General features: G+C 37.1%; 1 protein-coding gene across 3 annotated transcripts in view; it reads left to right on the top strand.

Moving 5' to 3' along the window:
• grid2 (glutamate receptor, ionotropic, delta 2) overlaps positions 1–14,921 on the top strand; it is a 658,916-nt gene that overhangs the window by 380,992 nt on the left and 263,003 nt on the right. For all 3 annotated transcript variants that reach the window (XR_009783115.1, XM_061729310.1, XM_061729311.1), the window contains exon 4: positions 10,811–11,016. Coding sequence is in view for 2 of the 3 variants with exons in the window: in XM_061729310.1 (XP_061585294.1) it covers positions 10,811–11,016 (206 nt within the window). In the remaining variant the exon portion in view is untranslated. The remainder of the gene's footprint in view (positions 1–10,810; positions 11,017–14,921) is intronic.

Raw genomic sequence — 14,921 nt, forward strand, 5'->3', positions numbered from 1 at the left:
ATCTCGTCTCTTCTTCCTCTCTAACAGTGATCCCTCTTTATTTTTTATTTTTCGTTCACTCAGTCTTATCACACCATGTCTGTTTTTCGCAGGAATTTTGAAACTTTTTTCTTACAAAAGCTGAAAAATATTGAAAACTGTATAAGTGGCCATTACTGACACCTGCGGCATAACCTTGTACGCAGTGCTTAATGAACTGCAGAAACACAAGCATCCTGGAGCAAATGTAGCAATTGTCATCTACTGTAATGGTAATAAGACTGTTGACATTATGATGATTTATTTTGGTTTGCTTTTAGCCAATGACAAGAGGGGCCTGAGGCAGTGTAGTTAAAGGTTAGATTTGAACACCAGAGCAGTTTCAAAAGATGTAATGTTGTTAGCTTTAGCTTACACACACATGGATGTGGATGTGTAGCTCACACACACACACACACACACACACACACAAACACACACACACACACACACACACAGTTAAATTAAAAGATAATCAAAGTTTGGTAAAATTAAACACTGCATAGAACATACATTAAGAAGCCTTGATGTAATTTAAATTCATTCACATAGGATGAAGTTATGTGCCTCCCAAAAGTAAAATATTCTATGTATTGGCTCAGATGATCGGTGGAGAAACTCTAAAATGTCAGCATTGTCCCTTGAGTCTGCCATCCAGTACCTGCATGCTAATGCTATGTGTATATGTTTTCTTAGAATCGTTGGTTATAAATGTTTTAGTACAGATTTTTAATATCAAATAGGAAATCAATATAGTAAATGTTGCCCTTCTCAAGAAAATACAGTGAATAACAACACCTGTCTGTTCTAATACAGTTCATAGATGTTGACTGTCCTCAGTCTCCTATCTGCTAAGGCTAACTGAAATTTAGGTTGTGTGTATATATATATATATATATATATATATCAATAAAATATTAAGTTTTGACAGATGGAATTAAAGTATAAATATATGTAAGAATTATTGTCCCAGACTGTCATTGTTACTTGCGAGGTGAACATAGTGGGACACAGTTCAAATACAAGAATTTCACGATATACTCCTGCCCTTAAATAAACTTTTGTGTGATTAATTTGTCTTAAAATCTTATTTTGAAAACCAACAGTTATATTTGAATCGTGTTCAACTGTGTTCATCACTTAAGTACGAATGACGGCCATAGACTGTATATAACGGATGGATGACGGGTGGCTTGACTGCAGTTGGTCCTTCTTTCTGGTCCATACATGCATTTACCAGGGTGATGTCTTCATTCTTGAGGAGTGCTGAAACAACATTTCACACTGACTTACTCATACGTGTATTTCTTGCAGCATCCATACGAAATAGTGTGATACACGTAGCAATAGACTTGGTGAAATCAAACTTCATATTTCTTTACAAATATTCAGACTTCATATTATATCTCAATTTCCTTAATGGCTTGCCGTATTGTGTGTGAGAGTGTATGTGCGTATATATATATATATATATATATATATATATATATATATATATATATATATATATATATATATATATATATATATATATATATATATATAATATATTATATATATATATATATATATATATATATATATATATATATATATATATATATATAATATATTATGTATATATTATGTATATATTTTTTTATTAGTAATATACACGTATGTATTCCCCTTGGTTGTTCCAAAGTAAGACACATCAAGGCTTTTTTTCAGAGGTGATTCCAGAGAACATTTGATCAAAATCAAAGCAGGGTTTCAGATCATGAATGCACTCAGTGGACTACTGGGATTTGTCTTCTACTGGGTGAAGAAATCCAGAAAATGATAGGTAACAGGGGCATCATTTATTCATCGCTTTCTCTTGCTACCTGAAATTACTTACTTAGCATATTGGAGAACATATGCATAAAGTACACATAAAGGGCTCTCAAAAGTTGTAAGATACACATAAAAGTGGGCGGGTTCAGTTTCATCAGCTTGAAAAATCTGCACTGTTCTGTCACTCTGCACTGATTATTGAGAAGCTAAGATGTTGCCCCTATCCCAGCCTTCTGTATTACCGAATGGATTTGTATTTACGGTAGTCTGATTTCCCCAGAGTTTCTTCTCAAAAATCATCCAAACACAATTCAGAATATCTTCCATGAATGAATATGAATGAAATTAGAAAATGAATTAATAGAACTCACGTTCTGAAAAAAAAAAGGTCCCCAATTTGGAAGCCCATGCCTTCATATGTAACACACCCATTTACTCTCCATCCCAGTTAATAACTCCAACCCCCATCTCTGCGTACAAGTTTGCTTGCCAACTAAAAACGTTTATCTTTGGTCACAACTGAGTGCAGGGTGATGAAGATAAGACAGGAGAACTTGAAAAAACTGACAAGCCTGAAGCTGTTTGTAGAGACTGGAGAGTGAATAAGCAGTGATGAAAGATGGATACATAGATGAAGGGCAGGGTATCTTCTTTAGCAGTATTGAAGACCAGAGATGCTGCTTGGGGGAAGTCGTGAGGCTTTGAAAGTGAAAGAGGGGCTCAAGAAAGTGTCTACAAGCTCTGCCAGGAGAGGAGAGCTGATGATAAAGTCAAATTCAGACAGAGGTCATATTTTACTTTGAACAATTTCACTCTGTTGGAGACTAAGAGCTGTAAAGAAAGAAGACATTATAGACTGTGAATGTATGGGGTAAAAAATAAAGGCTAGAGCAGAAAGGATATTGGACTAGAGCTCTAAATGCCTAGCAAATGTTGGGGGGCAGAGTATAAAGCAGTCAAATAGGAAAAAAAAAGATGTTCACACAAACAACTGTAAAATAATTAAAATACCTCAAACAAAGCGTCTTGAGTTGTGTTTTGGAATAATTAACCACCTACCACTTCTAATTGTGTCACATGTGGACATCATGTAAATGCCATGTGATCTAGCCGAACGGTTTCTGTATATTCTGTAGTGTTACACCACGCACACACAAACACCCTTTCATACAATTTTTGTACCTTGCTTATTGTCATTCTTTTCGCTACTTGGGCATGTTCTCTTCTACTGGGTATTAAAGGTATTAATAAGACACACAGAAAAAAGAAAGGAAATATGACAAACTTTAAGAAAAGACTCAGTTTCTGGTCTCCCCTTGTTCTATTCATTTTATCGAATGCATATGATTTCCGCTATCCTGTTTCCATATTTATGGATACATCAGGATTAGCTCCACCCTTTTTGTACATATACTTCTCTGCCGAGGGGTCCTACCTCGGCAAAAAATACTACCGTACGATCCTCGTTTCTTTTATCTCAGCTCCTTTTTTTTCAAAGGCTTTTTCATGCAAATAGACGATTTAACAGAAGGAAGTCAGAATGTGCTTCCACATAGATCTATGTGTATGACGCTTCGGCGGAAGAAATAAAACCATCAAATCACGCTTCCACATAGATATTTGCAGGTAGGATGATTTGACAGATGAAAATACCCCATCAGATCACGCTTCCACATAGATAAATGTTGATGTCTATGTGGAAGCGTGATCTGAAAGCTCACTTGGTAAAAAGTGGGTGTGTAGAGGGCGGGGTATGAGGAATATTCACGTGTGCAACCTTCCAGCTGGACTGTGATTTTATAAAGCGAATATTGTGTGCAGATGTGCGTGCACACGGTTTTATAAATCAGTTTCGGCTTTTGAGCGCACGTACACTTTTAGTATGAATCCTACGCACTCTTTTATAAATGAGGCCCCAGGGCTCTACCTACTTGCCTTTGAGTAGTAGTCCATTGGACACGTGGCTGAAGTGTTTATCTTGTCTGGGCACCAAACTTGCTTGTCCAAAATGGAAAATGTTTGACGATTTAAAAAAAAAAAAAAAAAAAAAAAAAAAATCTATGTAGAAAAGGATATAACAATTTTTGAGCCCAATAACTACTTTATTTTAGTTAACAGAACACTCCAGAGTTAAGTTAACCTTTGGTCTCATCATTTGATGGTAAGAAATGTAAATATTGAGGATCAAAATGAAAACCAAATATTATATAAAAATTACTGTTTTTATTTACTTAACATTGTCTTCAGGTTGCTTTCATTTGTACCAATCGACTACCGAATTCCTTCTTCTGGAGGAAGATCCCTGCTGTTGTGTCTGGGATCTGCTAAATACACTTTCCCAGATTGGCAGTCTCAAGTTCGAGGGCTCCAGTCACCACTTCCAACCGTCACTGTGTTTACAACAATAATCTGATTATTGACCTTAACCAATTAAATAATTTAGATTATTTTCCTGAATAATAATCACATCATAATCTGGATTAACATGTTAAAGAATAAGGTTTGATTAATGGGACATTGCTTTTGTCACTACCAGAGTTGCCAATTATGCTTATTTTGTGAAGACACTTTTAAGTTGTTTTAGATTTGGTCATGTATTTTATTTCCTTCAAGTAGAATCGCTAAGCAGCATCAACCCAATGGGACCAGGCTCAAAATGCAACCAGCAACTGATGCTCAAAAAAAAAAAAATCTGAGTAAAAAGCAAAGAAGAAATGAAATAAAAAGGTTTACACTTGAGGTATGTGAAAATCAGACTGGATGGTTTTGTTCCAAGGATAGAAGGTAGCCAGAGACAATTTAAGAAGATGGGAAAGGTGATATATACCTAAAAGGTGCCAAGCTTTTTTATAGAGTGGGCTTTTACAAGTGTTGGTTAAGCTGTCTTTTGGGACTTAGGGAATGTAAAGCCTGGGGCTTTGAGGTTGAAAGAATTGAATTGCGCAAAAGAGGAGGAAGATAAAGGAAAAGCGTATTTGGAAGGAGATATACACTTCGATCTAAACACGAAGAAGATTTTGAGAGCAATACAGACAACTGATGCTTTAGGGCCTTCATTAATTTCCTAAAAGGAGATTAAACCTCTCAAAAGTAGGCCCACGTCCTTAGGTCTTGGTTATTTCACATTTCCAGCTGAAAAATTAATTATTTTGACTTCGGCTCCCATGAAACGTCATGTATTCCATTTTGAGGCAAAAGTCACACCCTTAAGAAATGCTGCTTGTGAAGCAAACAACAGTGCAATGCCTGAAGCAAGCAAGTTTATCAGAAGTAACAGCTCAAGGAAGAAACAAATCAAAGATTGACCTAACACCAGAACAGATGTAGGTGGTGATACTCCGGATAAATTAATTACATTCTAACTAAAAGAAAAAAATATTTATAATAAAAAGAATAAGGATGAATGGAAGGATACATGTGATTTATTCTAGCCAATATTCCAAACTTAAAAAAAGAAACTACCAAAATGTTTTTTTTAATATGCCAGTTATTCATTTTTAATGTCGAGCCAACCGCTGTCATATAAGGGATAGAAGAGGGATGCAAAGTTATACTTACTAGTCCTTCAAAACCATTTTATGTCGGTATGGTCCAGGTCAGCAAAGAACTCACATTATGGTAATACAATGGGCAATCAAGCATCTCTGTCTGCCTGAGAGCACGCAGCAATCGTTGGGGAAAGCCCTAGAGTTTAGGGGACTCAGTCAAGCTGTTATGATTGATGAATGACTGGAATAGATGAGTGAATGATATGATGTCCCTCTAAAGTCATAGTTGCTATAAGTAAAGGTTTTAGTGCCTCAAGCAAAGAAGGTTCAGGTTTAAACATAGCAAGGAGCTAAATAGGAGAAAGGGCTAAAACTGTACAGTTTCTACAGGCAGGAGAAATGTCAAAATGTCCAGTTCCAAAGTAGTCTGCATTATTTGAAGGTGTCAAAAATGTGCTAGTCAGAGGGAAAGAAAAGTGAAAGAGAAGCTCCCAGACAGCAAGTGATCTGCACCAGCTGAATCTCATTTGCAGATATTTGATCATCCCTCTCCCCTCTCCCAACACTCAGGGGAACATTTGTGGATGTGCTAACAGCTTCCTTTGCACTGTTGGCCCATTTCATCTCTGCACAGTCCCAAGTCCATATGAACATTTCATCCTCTTAAAATTATCCATCAACATGTGACATTCTTTGAAAACACCAGCAGTGTCAATTAGAAGCAGGCCAAATGTTATTTAAAGCTTTATTAAACAGGGGTAGTCATCTTTTCAGATGTTAAACATTTATGTGTGATGCTGCACACAGTATCAACATTCATTGGGGTCTTATTCTAGTTAAAGCCAAATAAATGTGGAATAAAACATTATCAATCAAATTGCCAAGTGTTCTGACAGAGTGCCTGCATGAGGAAATGTGTGACTTTTGAAAGTGCCTGGTTCCAGTATTGTAGTGAAAACAGTATCAAAGAACACTTTCATCATATTTGCTGAATAGCTACATGTACCTGCTACCTGGAGCTGAGAGACTTCTGACAACTCTTAGCTCTGAGGGCTACTGTGACTGTTCAGTTGCGAGCCGAAGATGTACACCACTTTCTGCATACACCTACATATACATTTGCATAGTCAATGAGCTTAATTTATGCACTTGCACTGCAAACGGCACTATATTTCTTATTCTGATACAGCAGGTCCAACGCAGATTTATAATGTATTTGTGGTGAATTTGTTCAAAGCGAACACAGCACTGTAACAAACTATCCATGACTGATGATGTCTAAATTGTTTTCATGGAAATGCAAGGGGAAGAGAGGAGCGGACACAGGGAGAGATGGAGGCTGGGAACTGGTTGAGAAAGAAGAAATGCAGTCAAACCTACTTAGTTATAACCATAAATGCATGTATTACTGCTTGGTCTCAGATAAGATAATTAATGTATAAGGAAAAAATGCTTTTTTTCAACAGTTCAATCACACTGTCAACTGAACTGGTAAATTAGTCAACAGCTCTTAAAATGGTAGCACATAGAAACACACACATAACATTCTGCCTTCATCCAACCCAAGATGGGGAGACTGTATCTACTAGTGAGCCATATAATACCTCAGTATCCTCCCCGAAGAACTGGTAATGTTGGCCAGGGAGAGGGAGGTCTGGGTCTGTCTGCTAGGGCTGCTGCATCTGCAACTGAAATCCAGATAAATGTTAGCTAATATATGTCTAGCTGGATGCTTTCCAAAAGGAAAGATAGGAACATATTTTCTTGCATAAACCATATTTCAATCATATGTTAAAAGGTCTTACTGATAATCGAAAAACAAAATCCTGCTAATACCTTAGAATCACCCTTGAACATAAGCAAATGTCTTTATTATATATAAAAATGCATTAAAAAAATGGTTGAAGTCAGATATTTCCCATGAGTGGGCTGATTTTGACTTTTTGAATCCCTGACTCATTTATGGCTTAAGTAACTTCATAGCCTTATACTTATGAAGCTTATGTAACAAGGACAATGGAAGGATCAAAGTAATTGATTTTGAAGAGGTTAAGGATGAATTAAAAATCACCATCAGAAACCATTCACTGGAATCTTGTAAGGCCAGTGTCCAGAGTAAAGTTGAAGGACATTCCATATAACACAATGTCAACCTATCGCAGTACAATGGCAGTGTAGATTTTACCCTATTAAAAGGAGATTTAGTGCAGATACAAAGTGCCAAGGACTTCAGATGAAAAGCCAAGGGAAAGGAATGGTTCTGAACCCAGTCACAGTGCTACGGAGACGGTTGGTACATGCAGGTGAAATCCCTGCACAGCGCTGGCTGCTACACTACATTAACTCTAGCTTTCACTTTGAGCCACGAACTTGGAAAATAAATGAGCTAGGGATGAAAGACGGGGAGCCAGACAAATGGGCCACACACATACACTCATATAAACACAGATGTTTATTTTATACAAGCCTTCATCTTGTTTTTGTTAATCATGGCACATTCAATTCCATATTTTTATGGAATGTTCGGAGTTCAGGTTTACACATACTTGCAAAGTGACACTGGAAGTAGGTTTGGGGAAGTGGATTAGCTTGCTCTATGAGGGCATCCAGTCCAGGCTTTGGCTAAAGCTTTTTGAATGCATCACCTCCTGCTGAAGTCACCCCCAAGATGCTGGTGCAATCATACTGTGCATATGCACAGTATTGTATACACAATGCTGTAACTTTGTCCCTGTGCTTCCAGTGTCACACTTTGCATGTGTTAGACTGAGTTGCATCATGCTGTCCATGCCTCTAAATGCTTGCCAGGGAAAGAAATGCGCCATGCATACTGGGATTTCATACTGATGCTTGAACTGGCAACTGCATTTTAACTTTCAAAACTAGCACACACTGCAGAGAAACAGCAAATGTATAAATGCAGAGATGGGAAAGCCAAAGTAATTGAACAATAAAAAGAGATAAAAGCAATTGGGAAATAACTGCATGAGTGTCAAAAGTAATATGAAAATTACAATGAAAACAGTAAAGGAATTAAATAAACTAAGTATTAAGCATAAAAAAAGAAAAATGTGATATGCATATACAAAATAAATACATATGCTCATGTATTCTTATTTGTATTTTCTCATTTTCTTGTACTTTTACACATTCAATTTTTTGTCATTCCATATGTTGTGAGATGAAGAAAAAGTAATAAAAGCGCTACATATTAAATGTTAAAAAAAAGAAACAATAGAAAATGTTTTAAGGTGACTTAATGCCGATGATGTGAAGTGAGTATGAAGTGGAAATGCATACACCAAAATATTTTTAAATTCTGCAACAATAACTATGGTACAGTGGGTAACACCATAGTAACACTGTAATTTCAGTTAGATTTAGAGTTATACCACTGCAGTAATACACTATGTATTTTCATGGTGGAGTCAGGAGAAGTGGTTGAGTGAAGTGAAGTGCTTGGGGCAGAAGCTGTTGAGGTGATGGGTGATCATGGTGTTAATGGACCGCTACCTTCTCCCAGAGGAATGTTTCTCAAACAGATGGTTGCCTGGGTGGGCAAGGTCGGTAGCGATTTTACCTGTCTTTTTATCTGCTATCTTGTCTTGGAGCTCTTTGATGGAAAGTAGCTAAAAGTCAATGATCCGCTCAGCAGTGGGGTGGTACATGCTCACACGTTGTCCTTTCAACAGCAGGAGGCAAGGAAGAACTTTGATGTTTAGAATGAGCATGATTTTGACTACCAATGTGTAAAATGGAACCAGGTTAAGTACACATTTTATTTTATTTTTTTATTTTCTAATTGGAAGATATATCAAATTCCTACTTCGCGAAGCAAATCTCACAAATTGCTGTTAATTAATAAATCCCTGCAGTCATTGCTGGGGATTTCCCCCTTTTAGAGTTTCAGCTACACAGTAACTACATACATGCGCCAAGTATAAAATCTAGTCAAACTAACATCTTTGAACAAGCAATGCAATGTCTTTTGAATTTAAGACAGAGAGTCATCAAAGTGGTTAAAAATATCAGGAAGTCAATACCAGAAACCTTTAGAAAACAATTCAAAACATTTTTTTTTTCAATGAACAACATTCAGTCTGATAAAAACTTTGAACCGCTGATTGTGTTCAGGTACAGCATCTTCAGGAAAATCGATATAAAAAAAAACAAGGCATTGTTCAAATGTTGTAGGCAGTGTAAGGAACAATGTCCCGATAATCACACCATATCTTTCACAATTGCTTATTGTATTTTTCTCTTCAATGTGAGCACAACACATTTTAACGCACCATACAGTATGAACGACTGAGTTTTTCTCTTAACTTCCGTGTGCTCTGCATGCATAAATGAAGAAGGAAATTGAGCTGCAAGATGAAGGATTCAACTTTCCAAAAACTATTTATGAAGTGTCTTTCCTTACCATAGTCCCAACTATCATTGCCATGTTCAAAAAAAAAAGGAAGAAAATCAAACTGATGATGCCGATGTTATACTTCAGATGGACTAATTAAAAAAGTCTCCCCACATTCTTTAACCTCCTGAAATCACAGCCCTCCTGATATTATTAGCTTCGGTATGTGATGCACAGTATTTTGTTTTCAGAATCAGTGTAATTATGTGGTATCTCTCCTCTTAATATGATGTTGAAGCACCAAATATTAGCCTTGATGAAATCACTCTATCACCCAGCACTCGTGCCCTTAACAACTCTAATCAATCCAGTTAATTGCTCATATGTGACACCGCCAATGATGACAGTGTCATCCATTTTCCATATCAAATAGATCATTAGGCATTTGCTTAACATAGTGTAGCTACACACACACACACACACACACACACACACACACACACACACCAACATCTTTAGCGTGGTCTCAGCCAAAGTGCTTTAATTAAAAATACCTTGACTTGGAGCGTATCTTATTAGAGCCGATGCAGGCAGTAATGATAGACACCAACATTCTGGTTTCGTTGTCATACATAAATAACTTTTTCACTTGTGTGTTCACTTTAATTTAAATGTTTCTACCTGTTCAGTTAGGGTTTTAGATATTGAAAGAAAAAACATGAATGTATATTTTATGTCTCGATGAGCTTTAAAAACTAAAATATTCATTTTTGACTAGAATGAGGGGAGGTATGAATTGATAGAGAACAACTGGACTGGGATACGATTTCCCAACATAAAAAACTTGTAAAAGTTAAAAAAGATAGCACACATATTTAACCAATATGTTTATATTCCAACCATCCATAATTACAACGTTTTTGTTGTTGTTGTTTCTCAACAACAACAAAAAAAAGAAAATGATTTAGAAAAAAAAAACAAAAACGTGGTCACTTTCTTTACTCTATGAGCTGTTTATCTATAACCTATATCTCTTACATAACCTTTCCCCCCCTTTTGCAGAATACTCAGAAACATGTCTATGTTGCTCTTGAGCCAAGTGTATAGTCAGCCATTTCTATCTATCTTTTTCTAGATATCCGTGGTATCGAGGATTTCCTAGATCGGACCTCTCAGCAAGGAATGGACGTGTCCCTTCAGAAGGTTGAATCTAATATCAACATGATGATCACAAGTCTGTTCAGAACAATGCGCGTGGAGGAGCTGCACCGCTATCGGGATACGCTACGCAGAGCTGTGCTGTTCATGAGCCCAGCTACTGCCAAGGCTTTTATAACTGAGGTAAGGAAGGTTGTTGTTTTGTTTGCTTTTTTACTTCTTTGAGTTTTCTAGTACCAGCAAAAGCAACAAAATGTTTCCCAGTTTCTGAGGAGCATGCTAAAAGGATCTCCTTCATTATGAAATAGCCTCACAGCACCATTTATTTATGGGCTGAGTCTTGTGGATCTAAATGTTTTGACAGAGAAATGGAAAAGAGTTGTCCAAATGGGGGCAGCTCCTACTAGACTAAAATCAATTTAGAATGGATTTCTTCATCAAACTACATTGAACTGAATATATCAGCCTCACCAGGCCTTGCTGACTCTGTTTACTACAAACTCTATATTTCGTTATGTATCAGAGTAGCATCAATGCACAACAGTACATTCCTAATTCTAATCTGTCCTGTGACAGAAATTGTCTTACTTATGGTGGAGTCTTAGATTGTTCTCACACCTAATAGTCTGGTACACCTGGTATGATTGGGTACTTGGTACAGTTGGGATTGCAACAGTCAGCTGGTCTGAGTTTGTTTTCACACAGCAGTTTTTTAAGCTGAGCTGAACCATTTTAAATATGCTTTCCCCTCCTTGCCTGTGGTGGTGCTGCACCAAGAATTACTGAAGGAGGTGCTAAGACTAACAATGAAGAAGGAAACTGGCTCATCTATTGGGTAATGCAACGTTGCTTTCCCCCTGGTTCGTTTGCACACTTCATTGTTTTTTTATGAGTGTTTACCAGCAACCAGTGATATATTTCCTTCTGACCATTTTCTATCAGAGCTTCTACCATGTCCTCACTCCATGTCTGACCATGAAATTCTCTTCCAGGAATTGCGCTACAGATATGTTGTGTTTACCCATAATTCCCTGTGCAGTAGTCCACTTCCAGTGTTTGGTATGCTTGTAGGGCTGGTGTGAATGCATCCTTATTCCAAAGTCAGCATCATCCAACAGTTCTAACTTTATGTTTAGGAGTAGGGCCAGAATGTCTCAGAATTATGTTCTACTAAAATAATCTTTGACTGAATATACTGTAGTTCTGATGATATAATAAGAAAACAGATTTGGTAATGTTGTGCTTATTTTATCTTAAGCAGCACATTGTTTCTTCTGTAACTGCTTCTAAATTATTCCAATTTACCTCTGAATTCCCAAAGTCCATCGTAATCTTCTATTACAACTTCAGCAGGTGGTTGCTAGCTTCTATGAATGTGCTGTGGTGCCATGGTTTTACATTTCCCCGTAAAATATCTTCATCCCGTCACTGAAAGATAAATGTTTAATCAATTTAATTCTTCTATCTCCAAGATCTGCACTGCAACATCTGGAATGCTGTCAGAATTATAGTCTGTATTTATGCTTGAAACAACATGCTTGCAGAAGAAGTTAGTTACTACAGTCATGGTGCAATCCAGTCTCCATCCGCACCAAAACTGAAAAACAGTACAACTTCTGTATGTAATAACTACTTCAATAACTAAAACACGTAACCACCGATTCATTTTTTTTTTTGGACAAACATTTGCAGAATTTATACAAGCAATACAATTTTTTACCCATGTGCAGACGCAATGCAAACACAATTCATGTCGTCAAGGTTTGTGAGCATGATGGACAGTCATCATATTCATCATCATCTCCTTGAATTTAATTGAAGTGAACTGAGTATGAGTTTATGGGTCCTCAAACAGAAATGTTGTTAATTTGAATTTGTTAAACACTGATCCTACACAAGTAAAGCAAAAACAAATCAAAACTGAATAGTTTAATTTATCACTGCTTCAAGATCCATAGTCATCTTGTTTCTTGGCCCTTACATGTATATACGTCTCGAGGTCTACCCCCACAATCGCAGGTCAAAATGTATGTTCATTTTTCTAATCATTCAGTATTTTGAGAACACTCTATAAATGGTTAAAAACAATATGAAACGCCACCAATAAAAATACTGATGACATAATGATGTATAAGGGGTTTTGTCTCCTTTCAAAACCCCCCGTCTCTATGAACTCGTCGAGTAAAAATAGTAAGTACACTTATGTATTAACCCTTATTATTTTTCTTCTTCTTCTCTTTCTGTCTCTGCACATCAGTTTTAATTTGAGGTGCACTGTAGAACATATCCAATTAAAACAATGTATTCATTTAGATTAATTTGATTTAATTCACTTTTGTACGTGTTTCAGCTACTTTCTACCCTTACTCACAAAAGTGCATCCAAACGCATACAGACACCCACATATACGCCCAACCCCCACGGCGCTCTTTATCTCTGCAGAAGACAATTAGAGGAGTTCCTTTGCTCTTATACATAAATGATATGGAGGTCATGGTTGAAAGCAATAGGCTCTAGCATTAGTTATGAATTCATAATTTGTAGTGGTAGGACGGGGCTTAATCCCATGTGTCATGTTCTCATCTCAGTTTAATTAAAAGTGACCTCAGAAAGAGCAGTCACAGTCTAATTTGGTTGGAGGCATGACAGGGAGGGGGTGAAAAATGGGGTGGCTATGGTGTGATTGTGAGTGCGTTCGTGTTTGTGTGGTTGAGTCTCAGATTTTTAAGTGTACCAAGGAACCAAACTGATGTTATCACTCTTTTCTAGCTATGCATGGGGTCTTTGAGTGTATCTTTTTGTTTTGCACTAGCGAAACATCCTGAGGCAAGCTTTAAGTCACCTTTAACTTCCTTTAAAACCCTAATGAGGACTAAGATTTCAAAAGCAACTCAAATGAAAAAATATGTATTTTTTTTTCTTCAAAGTGTGAACTTCAGCTGTCAATAGAAAAACAGATATCATTTGTGCCATGACACTTATTTTATTTGATCACTAATCTCAGTCACATCAGTGTTTTTACTTACAGGGGACCTATTATGAAAATCACGTTTTCTCTTGCTTTAACATATATAAAGTGGTCGCCCCTCATCCTGCCAACTCAGAGAAGGAGGAAAGCAATTAAATACTGCAGTGTCTGTACAGCCGCCCGGATGAGCCGTCCAGTGTGATGTGGCTTCTACGAGCTGTTCAGATTCTGCTCGCTTTCGTTACGTAACCAAAATGCGATTTACATAGGTTGGCCTCCGATGCGTGAAACCACGCCCACAACTAACTCCGCCGGCCGGAGCTTCCGCCATTTTTTCGTAGCGGTGTATCACGTCATTTAGGCAGCCAATCAGCACAGAGCCTCATTATCATAGCCTCCCCGCCCACTCAGAATCCTGCATAGATAATGAGGTTAGAGAATGGGAAGATAAAGACATGGCTCAGAGGCTGAATTTCTAATTTATTTAGCAAAAACAATCAAAAGCTTGTTTTTAAGACATTCAAGGCCTGTTTAAAATAGGTATTAGATGCCATAATAGGTCCCCTTTAAGTGTTATACATTGGTTGAAGATAGTGTAGTGGGTACAGGACAGGGCACATGAGTGAAAATGAACTACTTATTTCTACTGGAAATAAGCTGTAAATAATGGAAATTCAAGGCATGTATGACAACACACCGAACAATCTGAAGTATAACAGGTGAATATGGATTTTTGTATGACCACTTAGAGGTAATTGGGGAGGAGGTGAACCAGCCTAGAGGACTGGAATAAACTGAGGGCATCTGGTGGATGGCTGGAGAAAGGCAGAGTAAAAAGCATGAACTGGAAAAATGGGGAGGCGGTTTTGAGGAGACACCAAGAGACAGAGTGTTCAAGAAAGCACAAAATAAAAAAAACATCCACTTCAGTTATCACAGGGATGTTAGGATAGTCACATTCAAGGACAGCAGAACACTGATTAGAAGCAAGAAGTTATTCTTTTGCACATATCTCAAATACTTTGATATATTTTTCAGCAGATACGTTTGCAGAATGTTACCAATAATGTCATTTAAACTATGGAGAAAAATGAAGAAAAAATATAGGTGATGGCAGTCT

The sequence above is a fragment of the Cololabis saira genome, chromosome 9 (genome assembly GCF_033807715.1).
Source record: "Cololabis saira isolate AMF1-May2022 chromosome 9, fColSai1.1, whole genome shotgun sequence".
Classification (NCBI taxonomy): domain Eukaryota; kingdom Metazoa; phylum Chordata; class Actinopteri; order Beloniformes; family Belonidae; genus Cololabis; species Cololabis saira.